Source organism: Macrobrachium rosenbergii, chromosome 1 (assembly GCF_040412425.1).
Source record: "Macrobrachium rosenbergii isolate ZJJX-2024 chromosome 1, ASM4041242v1, whole genome shotgun sequence".
Classification (NCBI taxonomy): domain Eukaryota; kingdom Metazoa; phylum Arthropoda; class Malacostraca; order Decapoda; family Palaemonidae; genus Macrobrachium; species Macrobrachium rosenbergii.
In genome coordinates, this window is record NC_089741.1 from 34,193,158 (window position 1) to 34,219,643 (window position 26,486).

Below are 26,486 nucleotides of genomic sequence, written 5' to 3' on the forward strand. Positions count from 1 at the left end.
TGTTTCTCCACATATCGTATCGATACATAACTGAATTATTATTAAATAAAAATGGGCAGAAATATAGATATACGTGAGCACTTTTCACACGCCTTCGTCGAGGATAACACTTGTCAAAGTGCTGGTTTTAGGATAACACTTAAAGAAAAGTGTTTCTCCTTATATCGTAGCAGCGATACATAACTGAATTATTATTGCTAAAAATAGACAAAGCACTTTTCACACGCCTTCGTCGAGGATAACACTTGGCAAAGTGCTACTCTAGGATAACACTTGAAGTAAAAGTGTTTCTCCTCATATCGTATCGATACATAACTGAATTATTATTAAATAAAAATGGGGCAGAAATATAGATATACGTGAGCACTTTTCACACGCCTTCGTCGAGGATAACACTTGGCAAGTGCTGGTTTTAGGATAACACTTAAAGAAAAAGTGTTTCTCCTTATATCGTAGCAGCGGTACAGAACTGAATTATCATTGCCTGAAAAAGACACAGAAATAGACATACAATATGACTGTTTACGTCCAAGGGTACCTGATTGTTTCATAGCAACGTGTCCGGTGCACAAAAATACTACGCGCCCACTGAAGACCTTCACAGGAAGTAGTAATATTTTCCTTGCTGCGTGAAAAGATGTTTAGCAAAATGACAATGACCGCGCTACGTGTTGCTATGGAAGGCACGCAAGCACTCGCGCTGACGTGCGTGTGCGCAGCATGCACATGTACGTACGCACGCCTGACGTTTCAAGGTGTATGTCCATTTATCTTTATGTACTGTATATAATATGTATGTATGTATATATATATATATATATATATATATATATATATATATATATATATATATATACATATATGTACAGAGAGATTATATATTTATATATATATATATATATATATATATATATATATATATATATATATATATTGTGTGTGTGTGCGTGTGTGTGTGTGTATGAATGTATGTATGTATGTATGTATGTATGTATGTATGTATGTATGTATGTATATTCTGTTCTTTATATTTACGGTCTTAAATAACAGAACATCTGAATTAACTCACCTGTTATGAAACAGGACCACACAGAAACAGCGGAAGCATCATCGTCATAATCATCATCATCCCACGTCGTTCTCTCTCTCTCTCTCTCTCTCTCTCTCTCTCTCTCTCTCTCTCTCTCTCTCTCTCTCCTAAGCCTCACACGAGCGACGCTGACCGCTGCAACCGCATCTTCCCTTTAAACGGACTGCATAATCGATGTCGTTGGCCCTGTAGGGTGTTCCGAAATCCCGAATTCACAGAGGGGGTTTCCTTTCCTTTGACCTTCGATTTTGGGACGCCTAAATAGTACCGAGAGGGGTTCGAGAATCGGAGTTCTTCCGGCTCTTCTTCTCTTCTCCTCTGTTATGCGGTCTGTTCTCCTCTAATTCTCTTTTTCCCCTTCCCGGAGCGGTTTCGAATCGTTGCAGGTCTTTTACCCCAACCCTCTCCGTCGGATGTATACGTCCCTTCCGCTGCCTTTCCTGACGAGAGGTATTCGCTTGACCTGACGCCCTAGGAGCCTACGTCGGTTCTGTCATCCCTGGCGCAGAGCTGAGAGACCTCCCACACGGACGGAGGGACCAATGCGTCTCGCACCTTCTCACACCACCGTATCTTTGACACTGCCAGAGTGCCACGCTGCACAAGTGCCGCTCCTGGCTCCGTCCGACGTCTGCACCGGCACTTCAGGCACCCCCTCCTCCCTAATCCCTCCCTCCCACGCCGTCACCCCAGTACCCCATGTCACCCCGGCCTACCCCACCGGCACTGCCAAGGTTTCCCAGTTTGGTCGACGCTACAGTTTCTCTCGTATTCATGGCATCAGTGAGCCGTTACAAAGATGCATCCTCTCTACAACTACTACTGTAGAGAACATCCCATTTTGGTCGACGCTACAGTTTCTCCCGTTTTCATGGCTTCAGGGAGCCGTTACAAAGATGCATCCTTTCTACAACTACTACTGTAAAGGGCAACTGACATAATCTGAATCGTCTGAGTCCGATAAGAGAGAATCTCTCGATATTGCAGGTGTTATTTAAGACATCGAAGGTCGATGGGTATTTTGGGACGCTGAAAATGAGCCGAGATGAGAATTGGTATTTTGAACTTATTTCATAAGTCGTACATCATCTTGTGACTTCCGGTATTAAGTTCTCAGACCTCTCTCATTCCAAGATACCTAAAACCCCACAAATGATTGTGTCATGAGAAAGATTAAATTTCTCTTTACACTTCGTCAAAGCTTCCTGACTGGGACGAGCAGGAAGTTATTCTGGAGTAACTATCTGTTTGAGATGCAGACTAAAAAAGTCAAGTATACCTTAGTTTAACCAGACCACTAAGCTGATTAACAGCTCTCCTAGGGCTGGCCCGAAGGATTAGATTTATTTTACGTGGCTAAGAACCAATTGGTTACCTAGCAACTGGACCTACAGCTTGTTGTAGAATCCGAACCACATTATAGCGAGAAATGAATTTCTATTTCTAGGTAGTTCTTAACAGACAGCACATTGTTATGAGGAAGGAAGAAAGGAATGTAGAATTTAGGCCAAAGGCCACGCGCCGGGACCTATGAGGTCATTCAGCGCTGAAACAGATATTAAAAGTAGAAAGGTTTGAAAGGTGTAACAGGAGGATCTGTGAAACTATTGTTTGGAGAAGATGGATAGCAAGATGGCAGAAAGAGATTATGAACGGAGGTACAGTAAAAGGAATGAAAGGGGTTGCAGCTAGGGGCCGAAGGGACGCTGCAAAGAACCTTAAGTAATGCCTACTGTGCACTGCGTGAGGTGCACTGACGGCACTTGACCTCCCTACGGGGCACATTGTTGTGAGGACATAGATCAAGGGGCAAAAAGGACGGGGAGAGGAGAGAGAGAGAGAGAGTTTGAAGGATATAGCTCAAGGAGCAACAAGGACCTAGAGAGAGTGTGTGTGTTGTGAGGATATGGATCGAGGAAGGAGAGAGAGAGAGAGAGAGAGAGAGAAGTTATCAAGTGCAAGGGGGAAAACGTTTGAAGGATATAGCTCAGGAGCAACAAGGACCTAGAGAGAGAGTGTGTGTTGTGAGGATATGGATCGAGGAAGGAGAGAGAGAGAGAGAGAGAGAGAGAGAGAGAGAGAGAGAGAGAGAGAGATCAAGTGCAAGGGGAAACGTTTGAAGGATATAGATCAAGGAGCAATAAGGACCTAGAGAGAGAGAGAGAGGTGTGTTGGTGAGGATATGGATCAAGGAGAGAGAGAAAGTTATCAAGTGCAAGGGGGAAACATTTTAGCAGACTTCGGACTGTCAATTCGGCTTCTGTCACCATGTCTTATTTTTCCGATAGCCATTTCCTTGAAGTGAAACACCCATTACACGCAACGAAAACAGTTGGTAAATGGCTGGTTAAATTGTTTTCTCCTTCATGGGTCCTACTGTATTAGAACGCTGCGCTGAACAAGTGGTTCGCTTGGACGGGAAAAAAAAACCTGCCATCGTTACCCTCGTAGAGTACACACGCGCTAGTGGTCGTATCACACGCAACGTGTCGATGAAAATTACTGTTTTCTTTTTTAATTCCCTCCAGTCCAAGTCTGGCTCACAAAACTTGCTCCTCTATAACAAGCGGTAGAGACTATTTCTTTTAATTCCTACAGTCTAATCTTTCCAAAGGTCATTGAATCAAAGTGAGTTTTTGTTCCTCTTTTTCTGTCGGTTTTGTTAGTAAATTGACATCATTATCACGTTCAGTTATGTTGATTAATCCTCACGGATGTATTAGAGCAGTGGTTCTCAACCTATTTTTGGCCCATGCACCCTTTCACCATATGTCAGACTGTCATTTCTCCTTTTTTCCAGAATTGTCTGCCTCAGAAGTTGCATTCCAAATAATATGCAACAAAATACCAACACAAACACACAAACCAGCGTGACTTCTCAGTAGTGCGGACCGATGCGCACTGCGTTTTGTGTTGTCCTAGAGCCAGTTTGAGCCTGCCAATTTATTGGTCACAATTCCCTCCTGAAACTCTGAAATTCCCCACTAGGCGGAATTCCCTCCTTGTTGAGAACCACGGTATTAGATGGTGTTTGTCACTGAAATAGCTCAAGTAAATGGGAAAGTCTTTGATGTGTCACATCGGTTCCTTGTTGTCATGGAAAAGCTTCTTTTGAATAGGTTACACCAATGGCCTTACCATAAGTGCACTGGTAAACAATGTAATTAAGCTGGTTGCCTTAATCAGTCTAACTTTAAGACCTGTTCACGTTCCATAGTTGCCAGCAATCAATTGGCTCAACACTCTATACACCTAACAAAGACACTTGTCCTTTACTTTTGTTGTCGATTGTACAATTTTATTTGCGGCCTGGTTCCAGGTATGAAAATGGCAAAGTCTCATTCTGTAGGGGTGTTATTGAATCATTCAGAGCATAAGGTTCTGAAAACCTATAACAGTAGAATATACATTTTTACATTTGAAAATATCTATTTTTTTTTCTAAATATAAGTAACATTAAAGTTTTAAGATACGCTCTCTCTCTCTCTCTCTCTCTCTCTCTCTCTCTCTCTCTCTCTCTCTCTTTCTCTCTCTCTCTCTCTCTCTCTCCTCATTCGAAAATTATGATCTTTATCCTTCGCTCGTAGGATTAGGCATCATTCAGACCTCGAGAAATTATATCCATCCCTTGAATTGCATGTAGAGATAAAGTTATCTTCTTTTTGAAGCCTGATAAACGGTAATCCAATATCAGTCCGTATCCTTCTTTTAGAATGGTTTCAGAACGAAACGAAGCCTTATAATTGTATTTTCACACTAATGTTTCCCTTCGTCCTTAAAACTGATTTGGAACATGTAACCACAGTGGATTTTCCCCGGTGCCGTCAGTGCACCTCATGCGGTGCACTGTAGACATGACTTAATGTTCTTTGCAGCGTCCTTTTCTTAGACCCCTAGCTGCAACCCATTTTACTGTCCCTCCTGTCATATTCTCTTTCTTCTATCTTAACTTTCCTAACAATTGATTCATAGTGCAACTGCTTGGAGGTTTTCCTCCTGTTACACCTTTCAAGCATTTTGCTGTCAATTTCCGTTTCAGCGCTGAATGACCCTCATAGGTCCCAGTGCTTGGCCTTGGCCTAAATTCTGTATTCAATTCAATTCACAGTGGATTTTTGCATCGCCATGGTCATCCTCACCAGATTCATTTTAGGAAGCCCGTCTAACCGGCCTTCATTCGGCCATGTTTTCTTTGTCTGTTAGTTTTGAATTAATGTCTTTAATTTCTTTTGAACGTATTCAAGTTTCCGCTTTTTAAGTTATTTTCTAAATGCCATCAAGTTTCCACATTTTTACTGAGTTCTTGAGGCAAGTTGTGGGCTAACCCACAAAGTCCGTTTTAGGAATCCTTCGTCACATCTTGACCCCAGAATATACACAACGGAAGGCCATCGAAACAAATCCAGAACAGAAGGAAGACGAATAGTCACGCTCCTCGTGACCTCTTGATAAGCCCCTATCACATTGATCTTGTAAATGAGCTGCAACACTGATTTTTCTTAAGGCCAGAATTATTAGTTACCTTGACATACATCCGTTGAGCGTTTATGTAATTGCTCGATCGGTAAGTTCGTGTGTTTTTGCCGTGAAATGTAAGGAGGAACTCGAGAAGTATTGATTCAGAAATCATTATGCCTCAAGGAAAATTCCCCAAGACTTACAAATAACAGGAGACTGTCGTTAGGACAGAATTTGGGTTGCAGGAAGTAGGACATTCTTGTATGTGTCCCACTTCTTCTCCATCTCAGTCGCAGCTGACTCTGAGCTAAGGGGTCGGTTGCCTTAATGCGTCTTCTCCAACTACTTCTGTCGATAGCATCTCCTCTGTTACACCCTTCTTCTCCAGTGCCCACTTCACTTTATCGCCCCACTTTAATCCTTTGCCTCCCTCTTGACCTTTTACCCCTAAAAGGTTCCACCCAATCCCTCTTCACACCTTCCTCCTCTCTCATCCTTGTGTATGACCCACTTAACCCCTTCAGTTACACTCTACCTGGATCAGCTACGATTTTAATACCTGTCAGAGATCCATGTATTTCATTTGTTTTGGATTATATTCCTACATAATTCTACTCCTCTTCCTGGTCATAATGGAATTCTTTGCCTTCGGTACCACTTCTCTTAAACTTCTGACAAAACTTGTACTGGTCACCCCGGCCCTAGCCGCGACCTCCTGTGGACAGTCCGTAACCTGTCCACGGGTAGTAGTCATTTTCTGCTTCTACCCAAAATTAAACTATCACGTAGATGTCGATTTTGCAAGCTTCCCTGTTTGGTGCTGGGGCGAGGCTAAGGCCCATCAGACCTCTTAGTGACACCAGGTAATCTCCTGGGTACCAAAGTTATCATGGGCATCCGAGGGTTGGCCTCTTTGTGATCCCAGTCCAAGAATGAGATAGCGTTATTCATACATATTATCCTACTTCATCTTAATAACTTATGAATCGTTCCTAAAAAGTGGAAATACGGCTGTCAGTAAGGCTTCAGTAATGGCTTATCACATGCTTTGTGTTCTACTGGGACTGTTGGTTTCTGTAAAGAGCAGTCAAGTCTACCGGGTATCGAAGGTTGGACAAAAGTAGTTACACTGGAGATGTCCCGTCAGAGTAGGGGCAGGAGTGGAATTTGTGGATCTGTTTTCTTCATTTCAGTGAGTCAGCATTCTTGAGCAGTAAACAGTCAAGCCTACTGGGAATCGAAGTTTGGATAAAAGTAGTTACACTGGAGATGTCCCGTCAGAGTAGGGGCAGGAGTGGAATTTGTGGATTTATTTTCTTCATTTCAGTGAGTCAGCATTCTTGAGCAGTAAGTATCATGGACACTCCTTGAGTGACTCGTACAAGATGTGGTGAATCACAGTGACGGTGATTACCAGTGGTTACTGCAACTCCAGACTACTCAAACAGGCCAGATGATGACTGTCAGAAGGACAACTAAAATTTAATTATGTATTATGCCAATGTTTATTAAAGCCTTTACACAATACTGGAAAATCAAATGACTTAGGGACTTTAGTTAAAGATTGAGTTTGCTCCCTAAGCTGTACTTGTAAGTCCAAATCAAAGTAAAATAAAGCAAAAACCCACACGACGATAGATCTATAGTAGATTATTATATTTAGGGCCCGTCTTCACAGGTTTTACAAATCGATCAGGGCTAAGTTACTACATGGCTCTATGCTGGCTTCAGACTCTTGCCCCTTTTCGAATTTGTCAGTTGTGAACAAACATAAAATATCACCAAGAAACAAAGGACAGGGCTTTCCCTGAGTTTACCGAATCCTGATGATGCGGATTTTGTATCCATAACTTTTGACTCTTCCATTAAAATAGACGTTCAGCTTGTTGGAGATGGAGTTGAAGGCAGATGGGTTTCTATAACCGCAGTGCTTCTCGTTGTATCTGGAGTCGTAGAATGGCGTGGTGCCGTAGGGGTCTCTGTTGAAGGCAAGGTAGTTCGAGCTGCATGGAAGCTTCATCTTCTCAAACCTCACTCTCAGCCGGTATCCCGTCTGGGTCTGCGAAGCAAATACAGTTCCAGTGAAGGCATGACAGGATTTACTAGCAAAGTTCAGGACTAGTTGTACAAGAACTAGTGACTGTAACCGCCTGATGAACCAAATAGAGAACCTTAGCATGGCCTCCTAAAGTATGAAAAAGGATGACGATGGCTCTGTCTAGTCATGAAGTGATGAGGTTGCAGCAAGGTCTAAAAAGTTGTAGTAATTTGCACTCAACCTCAAACTCTGAAAAACAATTCCATGTTATTAACTACTGGTTTAGCAGTTAGTGGTCGAGGCATGCCGCTCAGATGTCGCGGGTTCGCATCTCCCCAGGGTGATGAAAATCACTGGCTCTGCATCATGATCAGTTACTGTTGCCATGTGGGTTCTGCAGTGGAGGTTGAAACCAGCATTCTTTGGGAAGCTTAAAGAATATCAAGTCAGTGACCCCTTTGGTGTGCTCGTTCCATGTGAATAGGGTTCATCTACATAATGATGATAATACCCTCATAATGCCAGTTTATCATACGAATATAAACGATTGTTTTTATCGTATGGATATGCTAATGACTCAGTGTGCTGGTTGTGTGTTTGGAAGATGGACAATAACAATCATTTGATTTTGCCGAGGTGACCCAGTTGCGCTCACACCATGAGCAGGTGATGTTCAATTGAGAGAACCATCCACTTTTCACATTGAATTTTAAAAGGATTTTGAATTCAAAGAAGCACAGGATAATGAAATTACAACTTGAGGCAGTTCATAATGAGAATACGCGTTCCATACTTACATAAAACCGGTATTCGCAAAATTTCAGTGGGGGATGCTTGTCAGGGAACCTGGGACTCCTCAGAATGTATGAAGACGATACCCGTATTTTCTGGAGAAAAGGAAGAAACCCAAGAATCAAGACATATTTGAACACCACTATAATTATATATATATATATATATATATATATATATATATATATATATATATATATATATATATATATATATATATATATATATATCAATTGAATCTGATAAGGGGGAAGTGAATGTAAGAGACAAGAGGCAAATGGATGAAAAAAAAAAAAAAAAAAGGGGGCTGGGTTTAAACATACAGAAGTTGGAAGGGTATTTGAGAAGTGCATAACATCTGAGGATGGGGTCACAGAGTCAGCAGTGAGTGTTTGTGGCGTCATGAAGGCAGGGAGAGGAAGTAAGGGCAATGTGTGTGGAAGAAAAAAATATATTTGATGTAGAATTATGAGGTAGAATGTCAGATCATTCACACGAAAAGGAAGGCAAACGAGAGGAAAGTTTATTACTTAGACTGTCGAGGAAGTTAGGAGGGCAATTTAGAGGTTGAAAAATTGAAAGCCACCGAGTTGATGGGATTACAAGTGGGATGCCGCAGAATGTGGCAGAAATGTGATTGAGTGGCTGACCAGGATGTGTAAGTCTGGAAAATGGAAAGGTTTCGAATGGATGGATGACACGAGTTGAGAACAGATTGTTCATTTGTATGAGGGTAAAAGTGACAGAAGAGATGTAAGAATTACAAGAGCACAAGGTAAGACAGATGACAGTGAGCTTGATAAGGAAGACCTGATAGAATTGATAGAGAAGTCATTATTGTTATTATTCAGAAGATGAACCCTATTCATATGGAACAAGCCCACAAAAGGGGCCACTGACTTGAAATTCAAGCTTCCAAAGAATATGGTGTTCACGAGGAAGAAATAAGAGGAAGTAAAGGGAGAGATACAGAGAGAAGAAAAAATAAATTAATAAATTTCTTTTTTAAATAAATTAAAAAAGAAAAAATAAATTGATAAATCAAGATAGATAAAATTGTATCAAAATGCAAAGAGAATATTAATAGGGTGGTAATGCATTGCACCTTTGCTTGAACTTTTGAGGATGGACAGTATCAAGTGTAAATTTTTGGAGAATGCTAAAAGAGTTTTTATGATGGAAGTGAAGCATGCTTTAGTTTCTAGGTGGGAGAGTGACTGGTTTGATGTAGAAATGGGCTGAGATGAGGGGTTATATCTCCAGGACTATCAAGAAAGGGACTGCAGATGCAAGTGCAAAGTTGTGTGAAAAGATGGTCACAAATAGTGAGCGGAATGTCTGACGTTCACAGATGATTCAGCTGATTGGAGATCTTGAAGGGAAACTGCAGAGTCTATTGAAATGGTTTGAAAGTATTTGCAACAGGAGAAAGTTGAGAGTAAATGTGAACAAGAGTAAGGTTATGAGGGTAAATGAGAACCAGAAAAAGGGAGGAATGAATGCTAATTTGGGCAGTGAAGGAATAGAAGCAGTAGAATCGTAGAAGTAATTTGGAGTAAATAGATTCACTGATGGTAGGTGATATAATCGCAGAATAGATGAACCAAGGGAGATTGCGAGATGTGTACAAAATATTGACAGGAGACTTGCAGTTCCAATGGAAGAGAAAATTTAAATGTATGAAGGGATTGTTGAGCCAATTCTCCTCTATAGAAAAAAAGTATGGGCGTTGAATGCAAATGAAAAGAAAGATAGAAACCGCTGTGAAAAAATATACTTACGACATTTGTAGCAAAAGGAAAAGAATGGAAGGGTTAAATATGGAGTTATTTGAGAGTGGTAAAAGGATTGGTGAGTGAAAGGTGAATCAGTGTTTTGAGATGATTTGGTCGTGTGGAAAGGATGGAGAATGGTAGGGTAGGTTAATAAAATAAAGATTATACATTCTTGAACCGAAAGGAGAAAGAAGGAGAGGAAGACCATGAAAGAGCTGGATAGATTATGAGAAAGACTGTAATGTAATTCAATAACGTCCTAGTTATTAGTCTTTTGTCTTCTGACTTATCGAAACCATCAACGAGAGCTTACAGACATCTTAACCCTTTGTATCCTGAGCTATGTGAGCAAGCAGTAGGTTACCAATACCTGTCAAGCTGATATATATTTACCTGTCCACAAGGGGACGAAGCTGTGCTATATCTCAGGCTGAATCCAGTGGAGGTCCTTGAGCTGTCAGCAATGAATCTCGTCCTAATTTTAGTCCCGGGGATGCGGTATGTCGTTCTAGAAGCTACACTCCCGGTTAGTCTGCAATTAGAGGTCGGTTAGGCCACTGGCTTTGCAAAAGGCTGTTATAGGTTGACTTGGACTTGTCTCTCTCTCTCTCTCTCTCTCTCTCTCTCTCTCTCTCTCTCTCTCTCTCTCTCTCTCTCTCTCTCTTGGTAAAGCTATCTTGCAGGATTTTATGGGTGGATTTCGCCTTTCATATAAACCTAACGGCTCTGTATACAGCACTTGAAATGACAGATGATTTCTGAAATCATTTTCCATATCAGGTTTTTCCTGAAAACTATTGAGATTATAAGACAGAATCTACTGGAATTTTTCTTTGGCATGCTAGGGGGCTTCCTCTTTCTGACAGGAATTGGTTCCTTCAAGGAATGGAATGGAATATAGAATTTAGGCCAAAGGCCCAGAGCTGGGACCTATGAAGTCATTCAGCGCTTAAAGGGAAATTGACGGTAGAAAGGTTTGAAAGGCGTAACAGGAGGAAAACCTCAAAGCAGTTGCACTATGAAACAATTGTTAGGAAAGGCTGGGTAGCAAGATGGAAGAAAGAGAACATGAATGGAGGTAAAGTAAAAAGAATAAAAGGGGTGGCAACCAGGGGCCTGAGGAAGGGACGCTGCAAAGAACCTTAAGTAATGCCTACAGTGCACCGCGTGAGGTGCACTGACGGCACTACCTCCCTACGAGTGGGAGCTCCTTCAAGGGGACTTTGACAATGGATGGTATATGTGGCTTTTTTTTTTAAGTTGTTCTCTATCCTTGTCATTTTCTTCAAGCCTGGGCTGTGAAAGAACACTGGATTATCCGCTCATTGGCCTTTGCTCACAAAAAGAAAAAGTTGATTAGTAAATTTTACAAATCACGCCATGTCCTTGCTGAAGATACTTACACTATTGAGGCATATATTGGCTGTAGACCGTTACAGAGTCTCTGACCCAAGTCTGAATCTGTTGATGTAGAGAATAGTGTCGGCAATGGAACTCTGTTAAAATAAAAAGAATATGACGTTTGGGTCATCGGTTCCAACTCATGGTCCTCATTCTTGGTACAAATCCTTCAAGCAACGTGCTTCAAAGCATAACGAACTCCACTACCGTCCGGGATTTTCTAGTAAAACAGTTTGTATGTGTAATATAGCAAAATTTGTTTTCAGCAAGTGAGTTACTCTCTATACAAAATTAAGTTGCATTTCTGAGACCTAACATCTCAGCAGATTGTAATCTAATTGTTCTTGAAAAGTTAAATGAAATAACTGTTAACCATACACTAATAGAACGAATCAGTAAGTGGCAGTAAGGATAAAGTAAGCTGAACTTTGGCACAGTGTATCTGAGGTCACCAGAAAACTTGACACTGGGCGCAGGAACCCCTAGGTATGCTGACCTAGCAGTATCAGATCTATTGTTTGGCTGAACTATTGGTCTGTCGGTATACGACTTGGTATGCTACCGGCCTTTTGACCCTTACTTTTGAAACAGAATTGTCCTATGTCATGTATTATGGTGCAAAAATCTCTTGTAATCTCTGTAAGAGAGGCTGAGAAAGCTAATGCAAAGTACTGAGCATGGTTACTCTAGTTACCACTGATTTTTATATATATTCATCTTGCTTTTACTTGCTGAATCCTATTTGTTGTTCTATGTCTACATCTCCTTGCCACCCTCCCTCTTCCTTTCACGAATGGGCAGTCTACGTTTTGGATGTTTAGCAAGCTAATGGCCCTTCCTGGTTCTGTGTTACTGTTGAGATCACGCTTAAAACCACTCAGTACCCCACAAAGGCCAACTAGTGATGTATCAAAAGCTCATCCAAGAATGACTTGTAAATCGATAAGGAAAGTAGGACTTACCGTAAAAAGCTCCTTCAGTGCACTGAGCGTTGTTTGGGTAGGAGGAAGGATATCTTGAGACTGTAGAATGTTTAGCTACCACTTACAAACGAGTTGCAGAAGTAGGCGTTGGTGTTGTGGTTGTAATGGTATAGTTGTAGTCCTTATAGGTGTTGATGTAGTGGTAGAAGTTGAAGTTGAAGTGGTTGTAGCATCTGGTGTTGTTGATGTGGTGGAAGTGGTTGTTGTTGATGTAGATGTAGAAGAACTGGTAGTTGTTGATGTAGTGGTTTTGGAGTTGTTGATGTGGAAGTGGTAGTGGTAACTGGTATTGAAGTTGTTGAAGTTTTGGAGGTAGATGTTGTTGAAATGGATGGTGTTGTAAATGTTGTAGTGGTAGGTGGCTCTCGCACTTGCAATCCATCGGCTCAGTTTGTAGTGGCTGATGTTGTCTCTGTTGTAGACGTCTGGCTGTAGAAGAGAGGAATGATATTTGATTTTGGTGTTGTTGATAGAATCTAAATCTTAATCAAAAATTATATTTCTCAATTAATAAAAATAATAATTGACAAAATAATGAAAACTGAAGCCTTTACTAACCTGCGTGGAGATGTAGATGTTGAAAGTTGAGGATCTTAGATGATGTGGTGGTAGATGGTGTTGTAGAAGTTGTGGAAGTAGTTGTTGTTGATGTAGATGTTGAAGAAGTTGATGAGGTAGATGAGGTGGTGGTTGTTGGTGTTGTAGAAGTTGTGGAAGTAATTGTTGTTGGAGATGTAGATGTTGAAGAAGTTGATGAGGTGGTGGTAGTTGGTGTTGTAGAAGTTGTGGTTGTAGCTGTTGTTGATGTAGATGTTGAAGAAGTTGAGGATGTAGATGAGGTGGTGGTAGCTGGTGTTGTAGAAGTTGTTGAAGTAGTTGTTGTTGGAGTTGTAGATGTTGAAGAAGTTGAGGATGTAGATGATGTGGTAGTAGTTGGTGTTGTTGAAGTTGTGGAAGTAGTTGTTGTTGGAGATGTAGATGTTGTTGAAGTTGTGGAAGTAGTTGTTGTTGGAGATGTAGATGTTGTTGAAGTTGTGGAAGTAGTTGTTGTTGGAGATGTAGATGTTGAAGAAGTTGAGGATGTAGATGATGTGGTGGTAGTTGGTGTTGTAGAAGTTGTGGAAGTGGTTGTTGTTGGAGATGTAGATGTTGAAGAAGTTGAGGATGTAGATGACGTGGTGGTAGTTGGTGTTGTAGAAGTTGTGGACGTAGTTGTTGTTGGAGATGTGGATGTTGAAGAAGTTGAGGATGTAGATGAGGTGGTGGTAGTTGGTGTTGTAGAAGTTGTGGAAGTAGATGTTGTTGGAGATGTAGATGTTGAAGAAGTTGATGATGTAGATGATGGTTGGTAGTTGGTGTTGTAAGTTAGTTGATGATGTGGTTGTTGTTGGAGATGTAGATGTTGAAGAAGTTGATGATGTGGTGGTAGTTGGTGTTGTTGAAGTTGTGGAAGTTGTTGTTGTTGGAGATGTAGATGTTGAAGTTGTGGAAGTAGTTGTTGGAGATGTAGATGTTGAAGAAGTTGTGGAAGTAGTTGTTGTTGGAGATGTAGATGTTGAAGAAGTTGTGGAAAGTTGTAGTTGTTGTTGGAGATGTAGATGTTGTTGAAGTTGTGGAAGTAGTAGTTGTTGGAGATGTGGAGATGTTGATGAAGAAGTTGAGGATGTAGATGAGGGTGGTGGTAGTTGGTGTTGTAGAGAAGTTGTGGAAGTAGTTGTTGTTGGAGATGTTGATGTTGAAGAAGTTGATGATGTAGATGAGGTGGTGGTAGTTGGTGTTGTTGAAGTTGTGGAAGTAGTTGTTGTTGGAGATGTAGATGTTGTTGAAGTTGTGGAAGTAGTAGTTGTTGGAGATGTAGATGTTGAAGAAGTTGTGGAAGTAGTAGTTGTTGGAGATGTAGATGTTGAAGAAGAAGTTGTAGAAGTAGTTGTTGTTGCTGTTGTAGATGTTGTTGAAGTTGTGGAACTAGTTGTTGTTGGGGATGTAGATGTTGAAGAAGTTGAGGATGTAGATGAGGTGGTGGTAGTTTTGTGTTGTAGAAGTTGTGGAAGTAGTTGTTGTTGGAGATGTTGATGTTGAAGAAGTTGATGATGTAGATGAGGTGGTGGTAGTTGGTGTTGTTGAAGTTGTGGAAGTAGTTGTTGTTGGAGATGTAGATGTTGTGGAAGTAGTAGTTGTTGGAGATGTAGATGTTGAAGAAGTTGTGGAATTAGTAGTTGTAGGAGATGTAGATGTTGAAGAAGTTGTAGAAGTAGTTGTTGTTGGAGTTGTAGATGTTGTGGAACTAGTTGTTGTTTGGAGATGTAGATGTTGAAGAAGTTGAGGATGTAGATGGGGTGGTGGTAGTTGGTGTTGTGTTGAAGTAGTTGTTGTTGATGTTGAAGAAGTTGATGATGTAGATGAGGTGGTGGTAGTTGGTTGTTGAAGTTGTGGAAGTAGTTGTTGTTGAGATGTAGATGATGTTGAAGTTGTGAGAGTAGTTGTTGAAGATGTAGATGTTGAAGAAGTTGATTGTTGATGTGGTGGAGGTAGTTGGTGTTGTTGAAGTTGATGTTGCAGTGGTTGATGGTTGGAGATGTAGATGTTGAAGAAGTTGATGAGGTAGAAGATGTGGTGGTAGTTGGTGTTGTAGAAGTTGTGGAAGTAGTTGTTGCTGATGTAGATGATGTGGTGGTAGTTGGTGTTGTTGAAGTTGTGGGAGTAGATGTTGGTGGAGTTGTTGATGTTGAAGAAGTTGATGATGTAGATGAGGTGGTGGTAGATGCTGTTGTTGAAGTTTTGGAGGTAGAGGTTGTTGAAATGGATGGTGTTGTAGATGTCGTAGTGGTAGGTGGCTCGCATTTGCAATCCGTCGGCTCCAGTTGTAGTGGCTGCTCTCTCTGTTGTAGATGTCTGGCTGCAAAGAGCAGAATTATATTTATCATTTAAATTCTCATCCTCATTTATATTATATCTTAGATGTTAATTGTAACTCAAGCCACTGACTTACCTGGCAGTTGTTGGGGGGTGTAGACGATGATGTAGATGAGGTGGCAGTAGAAGTAGAAACAGTTGGTGTTGTTGAAGTTGTAGATGTTGTTGTTGGTGGGGATATAGATGTTGAAGTTGTTGTAGATTGAGAGGTTGTGGGAAGTAGATCCTGTTGTAAGATGAAGTAGTGGCTGGGGTTGTGGAAGTGGTAGTTGCAGTCGTGGTAGATGCTGTTGTTGAAGATGTAGATGTTGAAGAAGTTGTTTGCGTAGGCGTGGTGGAAGTAGATGATGTTCCCGTGTGGTAGATGGTGTTGTTGAAGATGTAGATGTTGAAGAAGTTGTTTGTGTAGGAGTGGTGGAAGTAGATGATGTTGCGGTTGTGGTAGATGGTGTTGTTGAAGATGTAGATGTTGAAGAAGTTGTTTGTGTAGGAGAGTGGAAGTAGATGATGTTGTGGTCGTGGTAGATGGTGTTGTTGAAGATGTAGATGTTGAGGAAGTTGTTTGTGTAGGAGTGGTGGAAGTAGATGATGTTGCGGTCGTGGTAGATGGTGTTGTTGAAGATGTAGATGTTGAAGAAGTTGTTTTGCGAGGCGTGGTGGAAGTAGATGATGTTGCGGTCGTGGTAGATGGTGTTGTTGAAGATGTAGATGTTGAAGAAGTTGTTTGCGTAGGCGTGGTGAAGTAGATGATGTTGCGGTCGTGGTAGATGGTGTTGTTGAAGATGTAGATGTTGAAGAAGTTGTTTGTGTAGGAGTGGTGGAAGTAGATGATGTTGATGTCGTGGTAGATTGTGTTGTTGAAGATGTAGATGTTGAAGAACTTGTTTGTGTAGGAGTGGTGGAAGTAGATGATGTTGCGGTCGTGGTAGATGGTGTTGTTGAAGATGTAGATGTTGAAGAAGTTGTTTGCGGAGGCGTGGTGGAAGTAGATGATGTTGTGGTCGTGGTAGATGGTGTTGTTGAAGATGTAGATGTTGAAGAAGTTGTTTGCGTAGGCGTGGTTGAAGTAGATGTTGTCTTTGCGGTCGTGGTAGATGGTGTTGTTGAAGATGTAGATGTTGAAGAAGTTGTTTGCGTTGGCGTGGTGAAGTAGATGATGTTACGGTCGTGGTAGATGGTGTTGTTGAAGATGTAGATGTTGAAGAAGTTGTTTTTGCGTGGCGTGGTGGAAGTAGATGATGATGTTGGTCGTGGTAGATGGTGTTGTTGAAGATGTAGATGTTGAAGAAGTTGTTTGTGTAGGAGTGGTGGAAGTAGATGATGTTGCGGTCGTGGTAGATGGTGTTGTTGAAGATGTAGATGTTGAAAGAAGTTGTTTGCGTAGGCGTGGTGAAGCAGAGATGATATTTGCGGTCGTGGTAGATGGTGTTGTTGAAGATGTAGATGTTGAAGAAGTTGTTGGAGTTGTTGGAGTGGTGGAAGTAGATGATGTTGCGGTCGTGGTAGATGGTGTTGTTGAAGGGTAGATGTTGGAAGAAGTTGTTTGCGAGGACGTGGTGGAAGTAGATGATGTTGCGGTCGTGGTAGATGGTGTTGTTGAAGATGTAGATGTTGAAGAAGTTGTTTGTGTTGGAGATGTAGATGGAAGTAGATGATGTTGCGATTGTGGTAGATGGTGTTGTTGAAGATGTAGATGTTGAAGAAGTTGTTTGCGTAGGCGTGGTGGAAGTAGATGATGTTGCGGTCGTGGTAGATGGTGTTGTTGAAGAAGTTGTTTGCGTAGGGCGTGGTGGAAGTAGATGATGTTGCGGTCGTGGTAGATGGTGTTGTTGAAAAGAAGTTGTTTTGAAGATGCAGTGGCGTGGTGGAAAGAGATGATATTGCGGTCGTGGTAGATGGTGTTGTTGAAGATGTAGATGTTGAAGAAGTTGTTTGCGTAGGCGTGGTGGAGAGTAGATGATGTTGCAGTCGTGGTAAGATGGTGTTGTTGAAAGATGTTAGTAGTTGTTGATGTAGGGTTGTGGAAGTAGAAAGATGTTGGAGATATGAATGTTGAAGTTGTGGGAAGTAGTTGTTGGAGATGTAGATGTTGGAAGAAGTTGTTGATGTAGACGGAGTGGTGGTAGTTGTGTGTTGAAGTTGTGGAAGTAGTAGTTATTGGAGATGTAGATGTTGAAGAAGTTGTTGATGTAAGATGGGGTGGTGGTAGTTGGTGTTGTTGAAGTTGTGGGAAGTAGTTGTTGTTGGAGATGTAGATGTTGAAAAGTTGTTGATGTAGATGAATGTGGTGGTAGTTGGTGTTGTTGAAGTTGTGAAGTAGTTGTTGTTGGAGATGTAGATGTTGAAAGAAGTTGTTGATGTAGATGAGAGGTGGTAGTTGGTGTTGTTGAAGTTGTAGGGAGTAGTTGTTGTTGAAAGATGTAGATGTTGAAAAGTTGATGAGGTAGATGATGTGGTGGTAGTTGGAGTTGAAGTTGTGGAAGTAGTTGTTGTTGGTGGATGTTGAAGTTGTGGAAGTAGTAGTTGTTGGAGATGTAGATGTTGAAGAAGTTGATGATGTAGATGATGTGGTGGTAGTTGGTGTTGTAGAAGTTGTGGAAGTAGTTGTTGTTGGAGATGTAGATGTTGAAGATGTTGTTGATGTAGATGAGGTCGTGGTAGTTGGTGTTGTTGAAGTTGTGGAAGTAGTTGTTGTTGGAGATGTAGATGTTGTTGAAGTTGTGGAAGTAGTTGTTGTTGGAGATGTAGATGTTGAAGAAGTTGATGATGTAGATGATGTGGTGGTAGTTGGTGTTGTTGAAGTTGTGGAAGTAGTTGTTGTTGGAGATGTAGATGTTGTTGAAGTTGTGGATGTAGTTGTTGTTGGAGTTGTTAGATGTTGAAGAAGTTGATGATGTAGATGATGTGGTTGTGGTTGCAGATGTTGAAGTACTTGTGGATGTGGATGGGGTGTAGTTGTTGGAGATGTAGATGTTGGTGTTGTTGTGGAAGTAGTTGTTGTTGGAGATGTAGATGTTGAAGAAGTTGATGATGTAGATGATGTGGTGGTAGTTGGTGTTGTTGAAGTTGTGGTAGTAGTTGTTGGAGATGTGGACGTTGTTGGAGAAGTGGAAGTAGTTGTTGTTGGAGATGTAGATGTTGAAGAAGTTGATGATGTAGATGAGGTGGTGGTAGTTGAAGTTGTGGAAGTTGTTGTTGTTGGAGATTAGATGTTGTTGAAGTTGTTGAGGTAGTTGTTGTTTGGAGATGTAGATGTTGAAGAAGTTGATGATGTAGATGAGGTGGTGGTAGTGGTGTTGTTTGAAGTTGTGGAAAGTTGTTGTTGGAGATGTAGATGTTGTTGAAGTTGTGGAAGTTGTTGTTGTTGGAGATGTAGATGTTGAAACTTGTGGATGTGGTGATGTGGTGGTTGGTGATGTAGACAAGTTGTGGAAGTAGTTGTTGTTGGAGATGTTGATGTTGTTGAAGTTGTGGTAATGTTGTTGGAGATGTAGATGTTGAAGAAGTTGATGGAGGTAGATGAGGTGGTGGTAGTTGGTGTTGTTGAGAGGTTGTAGAAGTAGTTGTTGTTGGAGATGTAGATGTTGTTGAAGTTGTGGAAGTAGTTGTTGTTGGGAATGTAGATGTTGAAGAAGTTGTGGTTGGAGATGATGGGTGGTTGGTGTTGTTGAAGTTGTGGATAGTTGTTGTTGGAGATGTAGATGTTGTTGAAGTTGTAGGAAGTAGTTGTTGGAGATGTAGATGTTGGAGAGTTGATGGGAGTTGATGTTGGTGGTGGTAGTTGGTGTTGGAGATGTTGTGGAAGTAGTTGTTGTTGGATGATGTAGTTGTTGTTGAAGTTGATGGAAGTAGTTGTTGTTGGAGATGTAGATGTTGAAGAAGTTGTGGATGTTGTTGGAGATGTGGTGGTTGGTGTTGTAGAAGTGTTGGAGATGTATGTTGTTGTTTGAATGTAATGTTGTTGATGTTGTGGAAGTAGTTGTTGGAGATGTAGATGTTGAAGAAGTTGTGGAAGTGGATAAGGTGGTGGTAGTTGGTGTTGTTGAAGTTGTGGAAGTAGTTGTTGTTGGAGATGTAGATGTTGTTGAAGTTGTGGGAGTAGTTGTTGTTGGAGATGTAGATGACAAAGTTGTGGATGTAGATGATGTGGGTGGTTGGTGTTGTAGAAGTTGTGGGAAGTAGTTGTTGTTGGAGATTGGATATTTGTTGACAGTTGTGGAAGGAGTTGTTGGAGATGTAGATGTTGAAGAAGTTAATGCTGTTGGAGATGAGATGGTGGTAGTTAATGTTGTTGAAGTTGTGACAAGTAGTTGTTGTTGATGTAGATGTTGTTGAAGTTGAAGGAAGTAGTTGTTGTTGGAGATGTAGATGTTGAAGAAGTTGTGGATGTAGATGATGTGGTTGGTTGGTGTTGTAGAAGTTGTGGAAGTGTTGTTGTTGGAGATGTAGATGTTGTTGAGATGTTGTGGGAAGTAGTTGTTGGAGATGTAGATGTTGACAAGTTGATGATGTAGATGAGGTGGTGGTAGTTGTTGATGTTGAAGTTGTGGAAGTAGTTGTTGTTGATGTAGATGTTGAAGAAGTTGATGATGTAGATGATTGGTGGTAGTTGGTGTTGTTGATGTTGTGGAAGAATTGTTGGAGATGTAGATGTTGTTGAAGTTGTTGGAAGTAGTTGTTGTTGGAGATGTAGATGCACAAGAAGTTGTAATGTTGTAGGTGGTGGTAGTTGGTGTTGTTGATGTTGTGGAAGTAGTTAGTTGTTGGAGATGTAGATGTTGTTGAAGTTGTGGAGATGTAATGTTGTTGGAATGTAGATGTTGGGAAGTTGATGATGTAGATCGTTGATGTGGTGGTAGTTGGTGTTATTTGAAGTTGTGGAAGTAGTTGTTGTTGGAGATGTAGATGTTGAAGATGATGTTGATGATGAGGTGGCGGTAGTTGGTGTTGTTGATGTTTGGAAGTAGTTGTTGGAGATGTAGATGTTGTTGTGGATGTGGAAGTAGTTGTTGTTGGAGATGTATATTTGTTGGATGTGGAAGTAGTTGTTGTTGGAGATGAGATGTAGATGTTGTTGAAGATGTGGAGTAGTTGTTGTTGGCGATGTAGATGTTGTTGAATTTGTGGAATAGTCGTTGTTGGAGATGTAGATGTTGAAGAAGTTGATGAGGTAGATGGGGTGGTGGTAGTGCAGTGTTGTTGAAGTTGTGGAAGTAGTTGTTGTTGGAGATGTATGACATTTTGAAGTTGTGGAAGCAGTTGTTGTTGGAGATGTAGATGTTGAAGAAGTTGATGGGGTAGATGATGTGGTGGTAGTTGGTGTTGTAGAAGTTGTGGTAGTAGTTGTTGTTGGAGGAGATGTTGAAGTTGTGGATGTGGTAGTAGTTGTTGGAGATGTAGATGTTGAAGAAGTTGATGAGGTAGATGCTGGAAGTGGTGGTGGTTAGTGTTGTAGAAGTTGTGGATTTGGAGATTGATGTTGGAGATGTTGATGTTGTTGAAGTTGTTGGTGTTGATGAGTGGTGGTAGTTGGAGATGTTGAGTTGTGGAAGGTAATGTTGTTGGAGATGTTGATGTTAAAGAAGATGTTGATGATGTGGTGGTTGATGTTGTGGAAGTAGTTGTTGGAGATGTAGATGTTGTTGAAGATGTGGAAGGTAGTTGTTGTTGGAGATGTAGATGTTGTTGAAAGATGTGGAAGTAGTTGTTGTTGGAGATGTAGATGTTGTTTGAAGATGTAAAGTGGTTGATTGTTGGAGATGTAGATGTTGTTGAAGTTGTGGAAGTAGTCGTTGTTGGAGATGTAGATGTTGAAGAAGTTGATGGATGTAGATGGGGTGGTGGTAGTCGGTGTTGTTGAAGTTGTAGGAAGTAGTTGTTGTTGGAGATGTTAGATGTTGTTGAAGTTGTAGATGTAGTTGTTGTTGGAGATGTAGATGTTGAAGAAGTTGATGAGGTAGATGATGTGGTGGTAGTTGGTGTTGTAGAAGTTGTTGAAGTAGTTGTTGTTGGAGATGTTGAAGTTGTGGAAGTAGTAGTTGTTGGAGATGTAGATGTTGAAGAAGTTGATGAGTAGATGATGTGGTGGTAGTTGAAGTGTTGTAGATTGTTGAAGTAGTTGTTGTTGGAGATGTAGATGTTGAAGTACTTGTTGATGTAGATGAGGTCGTAGTAGTTGGTGTTGTTGAAGTTGTGGAAGTAGTTGTTGTTGGAGATGTAGATGTTGTTGAAGATGTGGAGTAGTTGTTGTTGGAGATGTAGATGTTGAAAGATGTGGAAGTAGTTGTTGTTGGAGATGTAGATGTTGTTGAAGATGTGGTAAGTAGTTGTTGTTGGAGTTATGTAGATGTCGTTGTGAATGATATAGAAGTAGTTGTTGTTGGAGATGTAGATGTTGTTGAAGATGTTGAAGTAGTTGTTGTTGGAGATGTAGATGTTGTTGAAGTTGTTGAAGTAGTTGTTGTTGGAGATGTAGATGTTGTTGAAGATGTGGAAGTAGTTGTTGTTTGAGATGTAGATGTTGAAGATGTTGATGAAGTAGATGAGGTGGGTGGTAGTCGGTGTTGTTGAAGTTGTGGAAGTAGTTGTTGTTGGAGTTGTTGATGTTGTTGAAAGATGTGGAAGTAGTTGTTTGTTGTTGATGTAGATGTGGTTGAAGATGTGGAAGTAGTTGTTGTTGGAGATGTAGATGTTGTTGAAAGATGTGGAAGTAGTTGTTGTTGGAGAGATGTAGATGTTGTTTGTTGTTGTTGGAAGTAGTTGTTGTTGGAGATGTTGATGTTGTTGAAGATGTAAAGGTAGTTGTTGTTGGAGATGTAGATGCTGTTGAAGTTGTGGAAGTAGTTGTTGTTGGAGATGTAGATGTTGTTGAAGATGTGGATGTGGATTGTTGTTGGAGAGGTAGATGTTGTTGAAGTTGTGGTTGATGTAGTGTTGTTGGAGATGTAGATGTTGAAGAAGTTGTGGATGTAGATGAGGTGGTGGTAGTCGGTGTTGTTGAAGTTGTGGTTGTGAGTTGTTGGAGATGTAGATGTTGATGAAAGATGTGGAAGTAGTTGTTGTTGGAGATGTAGATGGAGTTGAAGATGTGGAAGTAGTTGTTGTTGTTGGAGATTTAGATGTTGTTGAAGTTGTGAGATGTAGATGTTGTTGGAGATGTAGATGTTGAAGAAGTTGATGAGGTAGATGAGGTGGTGGTAGTCGGTGTTGTTGAAGTTGTGGAAGTAGTAGTTGTTGGAGATGTAGATGTTGTTGTTGTGGAGTTGTGGAAATGTTGTTGTTGGAGATGGTAGATGTTGTTGGTGTTGTTGGAAGTAGTTGTTGTTGAGAGATGTAGATGTTGTTGAAGTTGTGGATAGTGGTTGTTGGAGATGTAGATGTTGAAGAAGATGATGTTGATGATGGTGGTAGTTGGTGTTGTTGATGTAGATGTGGAAGTACTTGTTGTTGGAGATGTAGATGTTGTTGAAGATGTGTAAGTAGTTGTTGTTGGAGATGTTAGATGTTGTTGAAGATGTGGAAGTAGTTGTTGTTGGAGATGTAGATGTTGAAGAAGTTGATGGGGTAGATGATGGTGGTGGTAGTCGGTGTTGTTGAAGTTGTGGAAGTAGTTGTTGTTGGAGATGTAGATGTTGTTGAAGATGTGGAGTAGTTGTTGTTGGTGGAGATGTTGTTGATGTAGTTGAAGATGTTGGTGTAGTTGTTGTTGGAGATGTAGATGTTGTTGAAGATGTGGAAGTAGTTGTTGTTGGAGATGTAGATGTTGAAAGAAGTTGATGATGTAAGATGAATGAGGTGGTGGAAGTTGGTGTTGTTGAAGTTGTAGAGTAGTTGTTGTTGGAGATGTGGTGGTTGTGGAAGTAGTTGTTGTTGATGTTGATGTTGAAGAGTTGTTGATGATGTAGATGTAAGGTTGTGGGTAGTTGGTGTTGTTGAAGTTGTTGATGTAGTTGTTGTTGGAGATGTAGAAGTTGTTGAAGTAGTTGTTGTTGGAGATGTAGATGTTGAAGAAGTTGTGGATGTGGAAGTAGTTGTTGTTGGAATGTTGACGTTGAAGAAGTTGTGGAAGTAGATGCGGTGGTGCCGGTTGTGGTGGTAGATGGGGTTGTGGATGTTGAAGTGGTACTTGGTGTTGTTGTTGTTGTTGGGATGTAGATGATGAAGAGGTTGTTCGAGGTGTGGAAGGAGGCAGAATTGGTGGTGTTCTTGTCACTTTTAGCTCCAGTATTTTCCAGTTCAAAGATGTCCGATACTCCTAAAGATTTCTTCATAATGGCTATTTGGTCAGACTGAAAGTTATTATAAATTATAAATATAAATAATTATTAAATAATAATGAATTTATCATTCCATGACACCAGGGCTGGAAATGGAATAATGTTTCGTTCCTACTTCAGTTTTTGGCAGTTGTACATATCCATGTTGTTGCATTCCATTTTCAACTCATTTTAAAACTTGTGGATGTCTTTGAGGTGGTCATCAGATTATATATATATATATATATATATTATATATATATGTTATATATTATATATATAGATGTAGATGTATAACTCATTTAAGATTGGACCAAAAATTTGATCAGGAAGTTGCTATTCATAGAATGACTGGTGTTGTTGAACTCTGTCAAAGTTTGTGACACAAATCAGTTCTTGAAATTGCGAAACTGAAAATCTTTGAAAGTATATTGAAATTCCATTCTCCATGGTACATTAAGTTCCATCAAAGTATACTAAATTCCTTTCTTTAAGTACATTAAGTTCTTTCAAAGTGTAATAAAAATTCCATTCTCAGGTACATTAAATTCTATCAAGGTACATTAAATCCCCTTCCCAAAAGTACATGAAATTCGTCTCAGCCAAAAAACAAAACCGCAACAAGGTTCTTAATAGTGGAGAACCTGAGTCGGTTATCTCACCTGGTAGGACAATTCGCTTCCTCGACAGGTGGTTGGATATCAAGCCGACCATCTGGATCTTGAACCTGGAGGCCGACTTGAAATATAGGGTATCTCGTTCCGATGTTGTTGAAGTGTTCCGCTCGAGATTTCGGTTCCGCAGAACCTGAATCACGGAAGATCATCAGAACACTCAAGTGTTTTCACAGTTAGTTAGGTACATCAACACACACACACACACACACACACACACAGGCATAGTGGTGTATTCCATACGTACTTGGATCTTCCATTATTATTATTATTATTATTATTATTATTATTATTATTATTATTATTATTATTATTATTTAGATGATGAAGACTGCTCATATGGAGCAAGCCCACCACAGGGCCACTGACTTGAAGTTCAGGACTCCCAAAAAGAACATGGTGGTCATCAGAAAGGAGTAACAAGAGTAGTAAAGGGAAATAGACAAAGAAGATATCTTGTAAGAAAAAGAAAAAATAAAATAACTAATCAATGAATAAGCAGATAAAATTGTAAGTAAATAATTAAAATGCAAGGAGTAGTTGTAATAGGGTAGAAAGTAGTTGCATCTTCGATGAACTTTTTGAAGTTGAAGATCCGTCATAACTACAAGTTTTAATCGTGATTCAGTTGAAATTAAGTTGGTTGTGGTGGGATCATCATCTCTGCATACTAATATATATATATATATATACCATATATATATATATGATGTATATATATATGGTGTTATAATGTTGTTATATGTTTGGTTCTAAATGAAAACAGTTTGTGACCTGGAACTTGTTACTAAGCTAGGATGGAAAGCGATCCAGCTAGGTCATAAAGATTCCAGACAATAAGGCATTTTGGTTGGAAGGATCTGAAGTTCACATGCGGAAGCTGCACAGTTGTCATTCCTGTGGAGTAATCTCGTCGAAACGGGGCATAACCAAACCAGGTTAGGTTGTTAGGGTGTATCCCACTTGGACTTGAGCTGTCACCATTTGTGAATAAAGTTACAGGAGGAACCAGGTTCCTGCATGCAGTTCGACCTCGGGAGACCACTCCGAAAGGACACCATCACTTTGGCGTCCATTTCAACATTCTGGGTCAGAATGTCTGCAAGTTCTTGTCGAGCATGTTGTCCGTCCTGATCTCCAGGCCGTCGTACCCAACACATGTCGACGTCTGCCGTCTCTCTGATGTTGTTGGGAGTCCTCCGCAGAACGTCGAATGCTGAGAACGTCGCCACCACGTTGTGGCTATTCGGAGCTCTGATCCGCGGTGAACTTCAGACCTGGTGTCAGGACCACGGTTGTATTACTCTGTACTTGTAGATTCGGCAGAAAACTAACCGAATTATAGTTAGATGTGTAAATATGCTGGTATTTGTTGGGGATACTTAGGTGCTCATTGTCAATCCAAAAGTCTCTAAGCGTCTGTAGCCCAACAGCCTTTGACTACAGATCACTGCAGCCGCTGATTAACAATGCATATTTGATTTACGTCTTCTTAAAATCTTTAAATATGCAAATCTTTAGTTTATAAGCAGTAACACTTCATTTGATGAATATGATGTGGATTAGCAAGTTTGGTCAATCTTCCTCATGGTGGTAAATGTTGTAGATAATAGTTCACAACTATTGGCAGTTTCCTGTGTTGAAAGTTAGTTTGTAAATTGTTCCCACAGTTATGTGTTAGTGACAGTTGTATGTTAATGGTTCACACAAAAGGCAATACATACATACTGTTACAGTGTCTGTATATATATATATTGATGTTATGGATAATAGTATTCCTAAAGGCATCGGAGAGTGCTGTTATATGTTTATATGTTCAGCTATTTGTTTTGTTATCCCTGGAAAAGAAAGGCTACATTATACTTGATGGGTCCTTTATGCTGGTTTATTATGAAAACTTTATAAAATTTTCTTTTACTTTCTGAAAATAATGGTGAATCTGTTTCCACTTCATTTTTGGAAAACCAGATGATTCCTTGGGCAGTCAGGGTTCCATTTTTAACGTACTCTTAAAATCCACAATCTTTGTTTCTTTACTTGTAGACATATAAAGTTACTTAAGATTGAAACCAGTTCAGCAAATATTCAGATGAGACACAATTAAGCC

The 26,486-nt window shown here is 40.4% G+C and overlaps 4 protein-coding genes across 4 annotated transcripts in view; 2 read left to right on the top strand and 2 right to left on the bottom strand.

Moving 5' to 3' along the window:
* The window catches only part of LOC136848506 (uncharacterized), a 45,979-nt gene extending 44,308 nt beyond the window's left edge, over positions 1–1,671 (bottom strand). The window contains exon 1 of the mRNA XM_067120806.1: positions 1,070–1,671. The gene's annotated coding sequence lies outside the window, so the exon portion shown is untranslated. The remainder of the gene's footprint in view (positions 1–1,069) is intronic.
* An 8,527-nt stretch (positions 1,672–10,198) lies between these two features.
* LOC136840068 (uncharacterized protein RP612-like) lies at positions 10,199–14,506 on the top strand. Its single transcript, XM_067106447.1, has 5 exons — positions 10,199–10,229; positions 12,666–12,766; positions 13,122–13,888; positions 14,148–14,373; positions 14,483–14,506. The coding sequence occupies exons 1-5, from the start codon at positions 10,199–10,201 to the stop codon at positions 14,504–14,506; spliced, it is 1,149 nt and encodes a 382-aa protein (XP_066962548.1).
* A 919-nt stretch (positions 14,507–15,425) lies between these two features.
* On the top strand, positions 15,426–16,603 carry LOC136840073 (zinc finger X-chromosomal protein-like). Its single transcript, XM_067106460.1, has 4 exons — positions 15,426–15,504; positions 15,687–15,810; positions 15,941–16,182; positions 16,218–16,603. Exons 1-4 carry the CDS (start codon positions 15,426–15,428, stop codon positions 16,601–16,603), a joined length of 831 nt encoding a protein of 276 aa, XP_066962561.1.
* Positions 16,604–17,447: 844 nt separating this feature from the next.
* LOC136840084 (mucin-2-like) lies at positions 17,448–23,720 on the bottom strand. The gene is made up of 3 exons (XM_067106471.1): positions 22,274–23,720; positions 20,689–20,877; positions 17,448–19,708 (listed from the first exon to the last, which is right to left on the bottom strand). The coding sequence occupies exons 1-3, from the start codon at positions 23,718–23,720 to the stop codon at positions 17,448–17,450; spliced, it is 3,897 nt and encodes a 1,298-aa protein (XP_066962572.1).
* Between the last annotated feature and the right edge of the window lie 2,766 nt (positions 23,721–26,486).

Bases quoted from the DNA above. Each gene is read 5' to 3' on its own strand.
- LOC136840068 (XM_067106447.1), top strand. From the start codon at position 10,199: ATGGAGTTATTTGAGAGTGGTAAAAGGATTG. The intron at 10,230-12,665 runs GTGAGTGAAAGG...TAGTCCTTATAG, and splicing joins TGAGAGTGGTAAAAGGATTG to GTGTTGATGTAGTGGTAGAA. The intron at 13,889-14,147 runs GTTGGTGTTGTA...ATGTTGTTGAAG, and splicing joins GATGTAGATGATGGTTGGTA to TTGTGGAAGTAGTAGTTGTT.
- LOC136840073 (XM_067106460.1), top strand. From the start codon at position 15,426: ATGTCTGGCTGCAAAGAGCAGAATTATATTTATCATTTAAATTCTCAT. The intron at 15,505-15,686 runs GTAACTCAAGCC...TCCTGTTGTAAG, and splicing joins TTATATCTTAGATGTTAATT to ATGAAGTAGTGGCTGGGGTT. The intron at 16,183-16,217 runs GCGTGGTGAAGT...CGGTCGTGGTAG, and splicing joins TGAAGAAGTTGTTTGCGTAG to ATGGTGTTGTTGAAGATGTA.
- LOC136840084 (XM_067106471.1), bottom strand. From the start codon at position 23,720: ATGAAGAAATCTTTAGGAGTATCGGACATCTTTGAACTGGAAAATACT. The intron at 20,878-22,273 runs GCATCTACATCT...CACCACTTCCAG, and splicing joins CTACTTCCACAACTTCAACA to CATCTACCTCATCAACTTCT. The intron at 19,709-20,688 runs GTCATACATCTC...CATCTCCAACAG, and splicing joins TGCTTCCACAACTTCAAAAT to CATTAACTTCTTCAACATCT.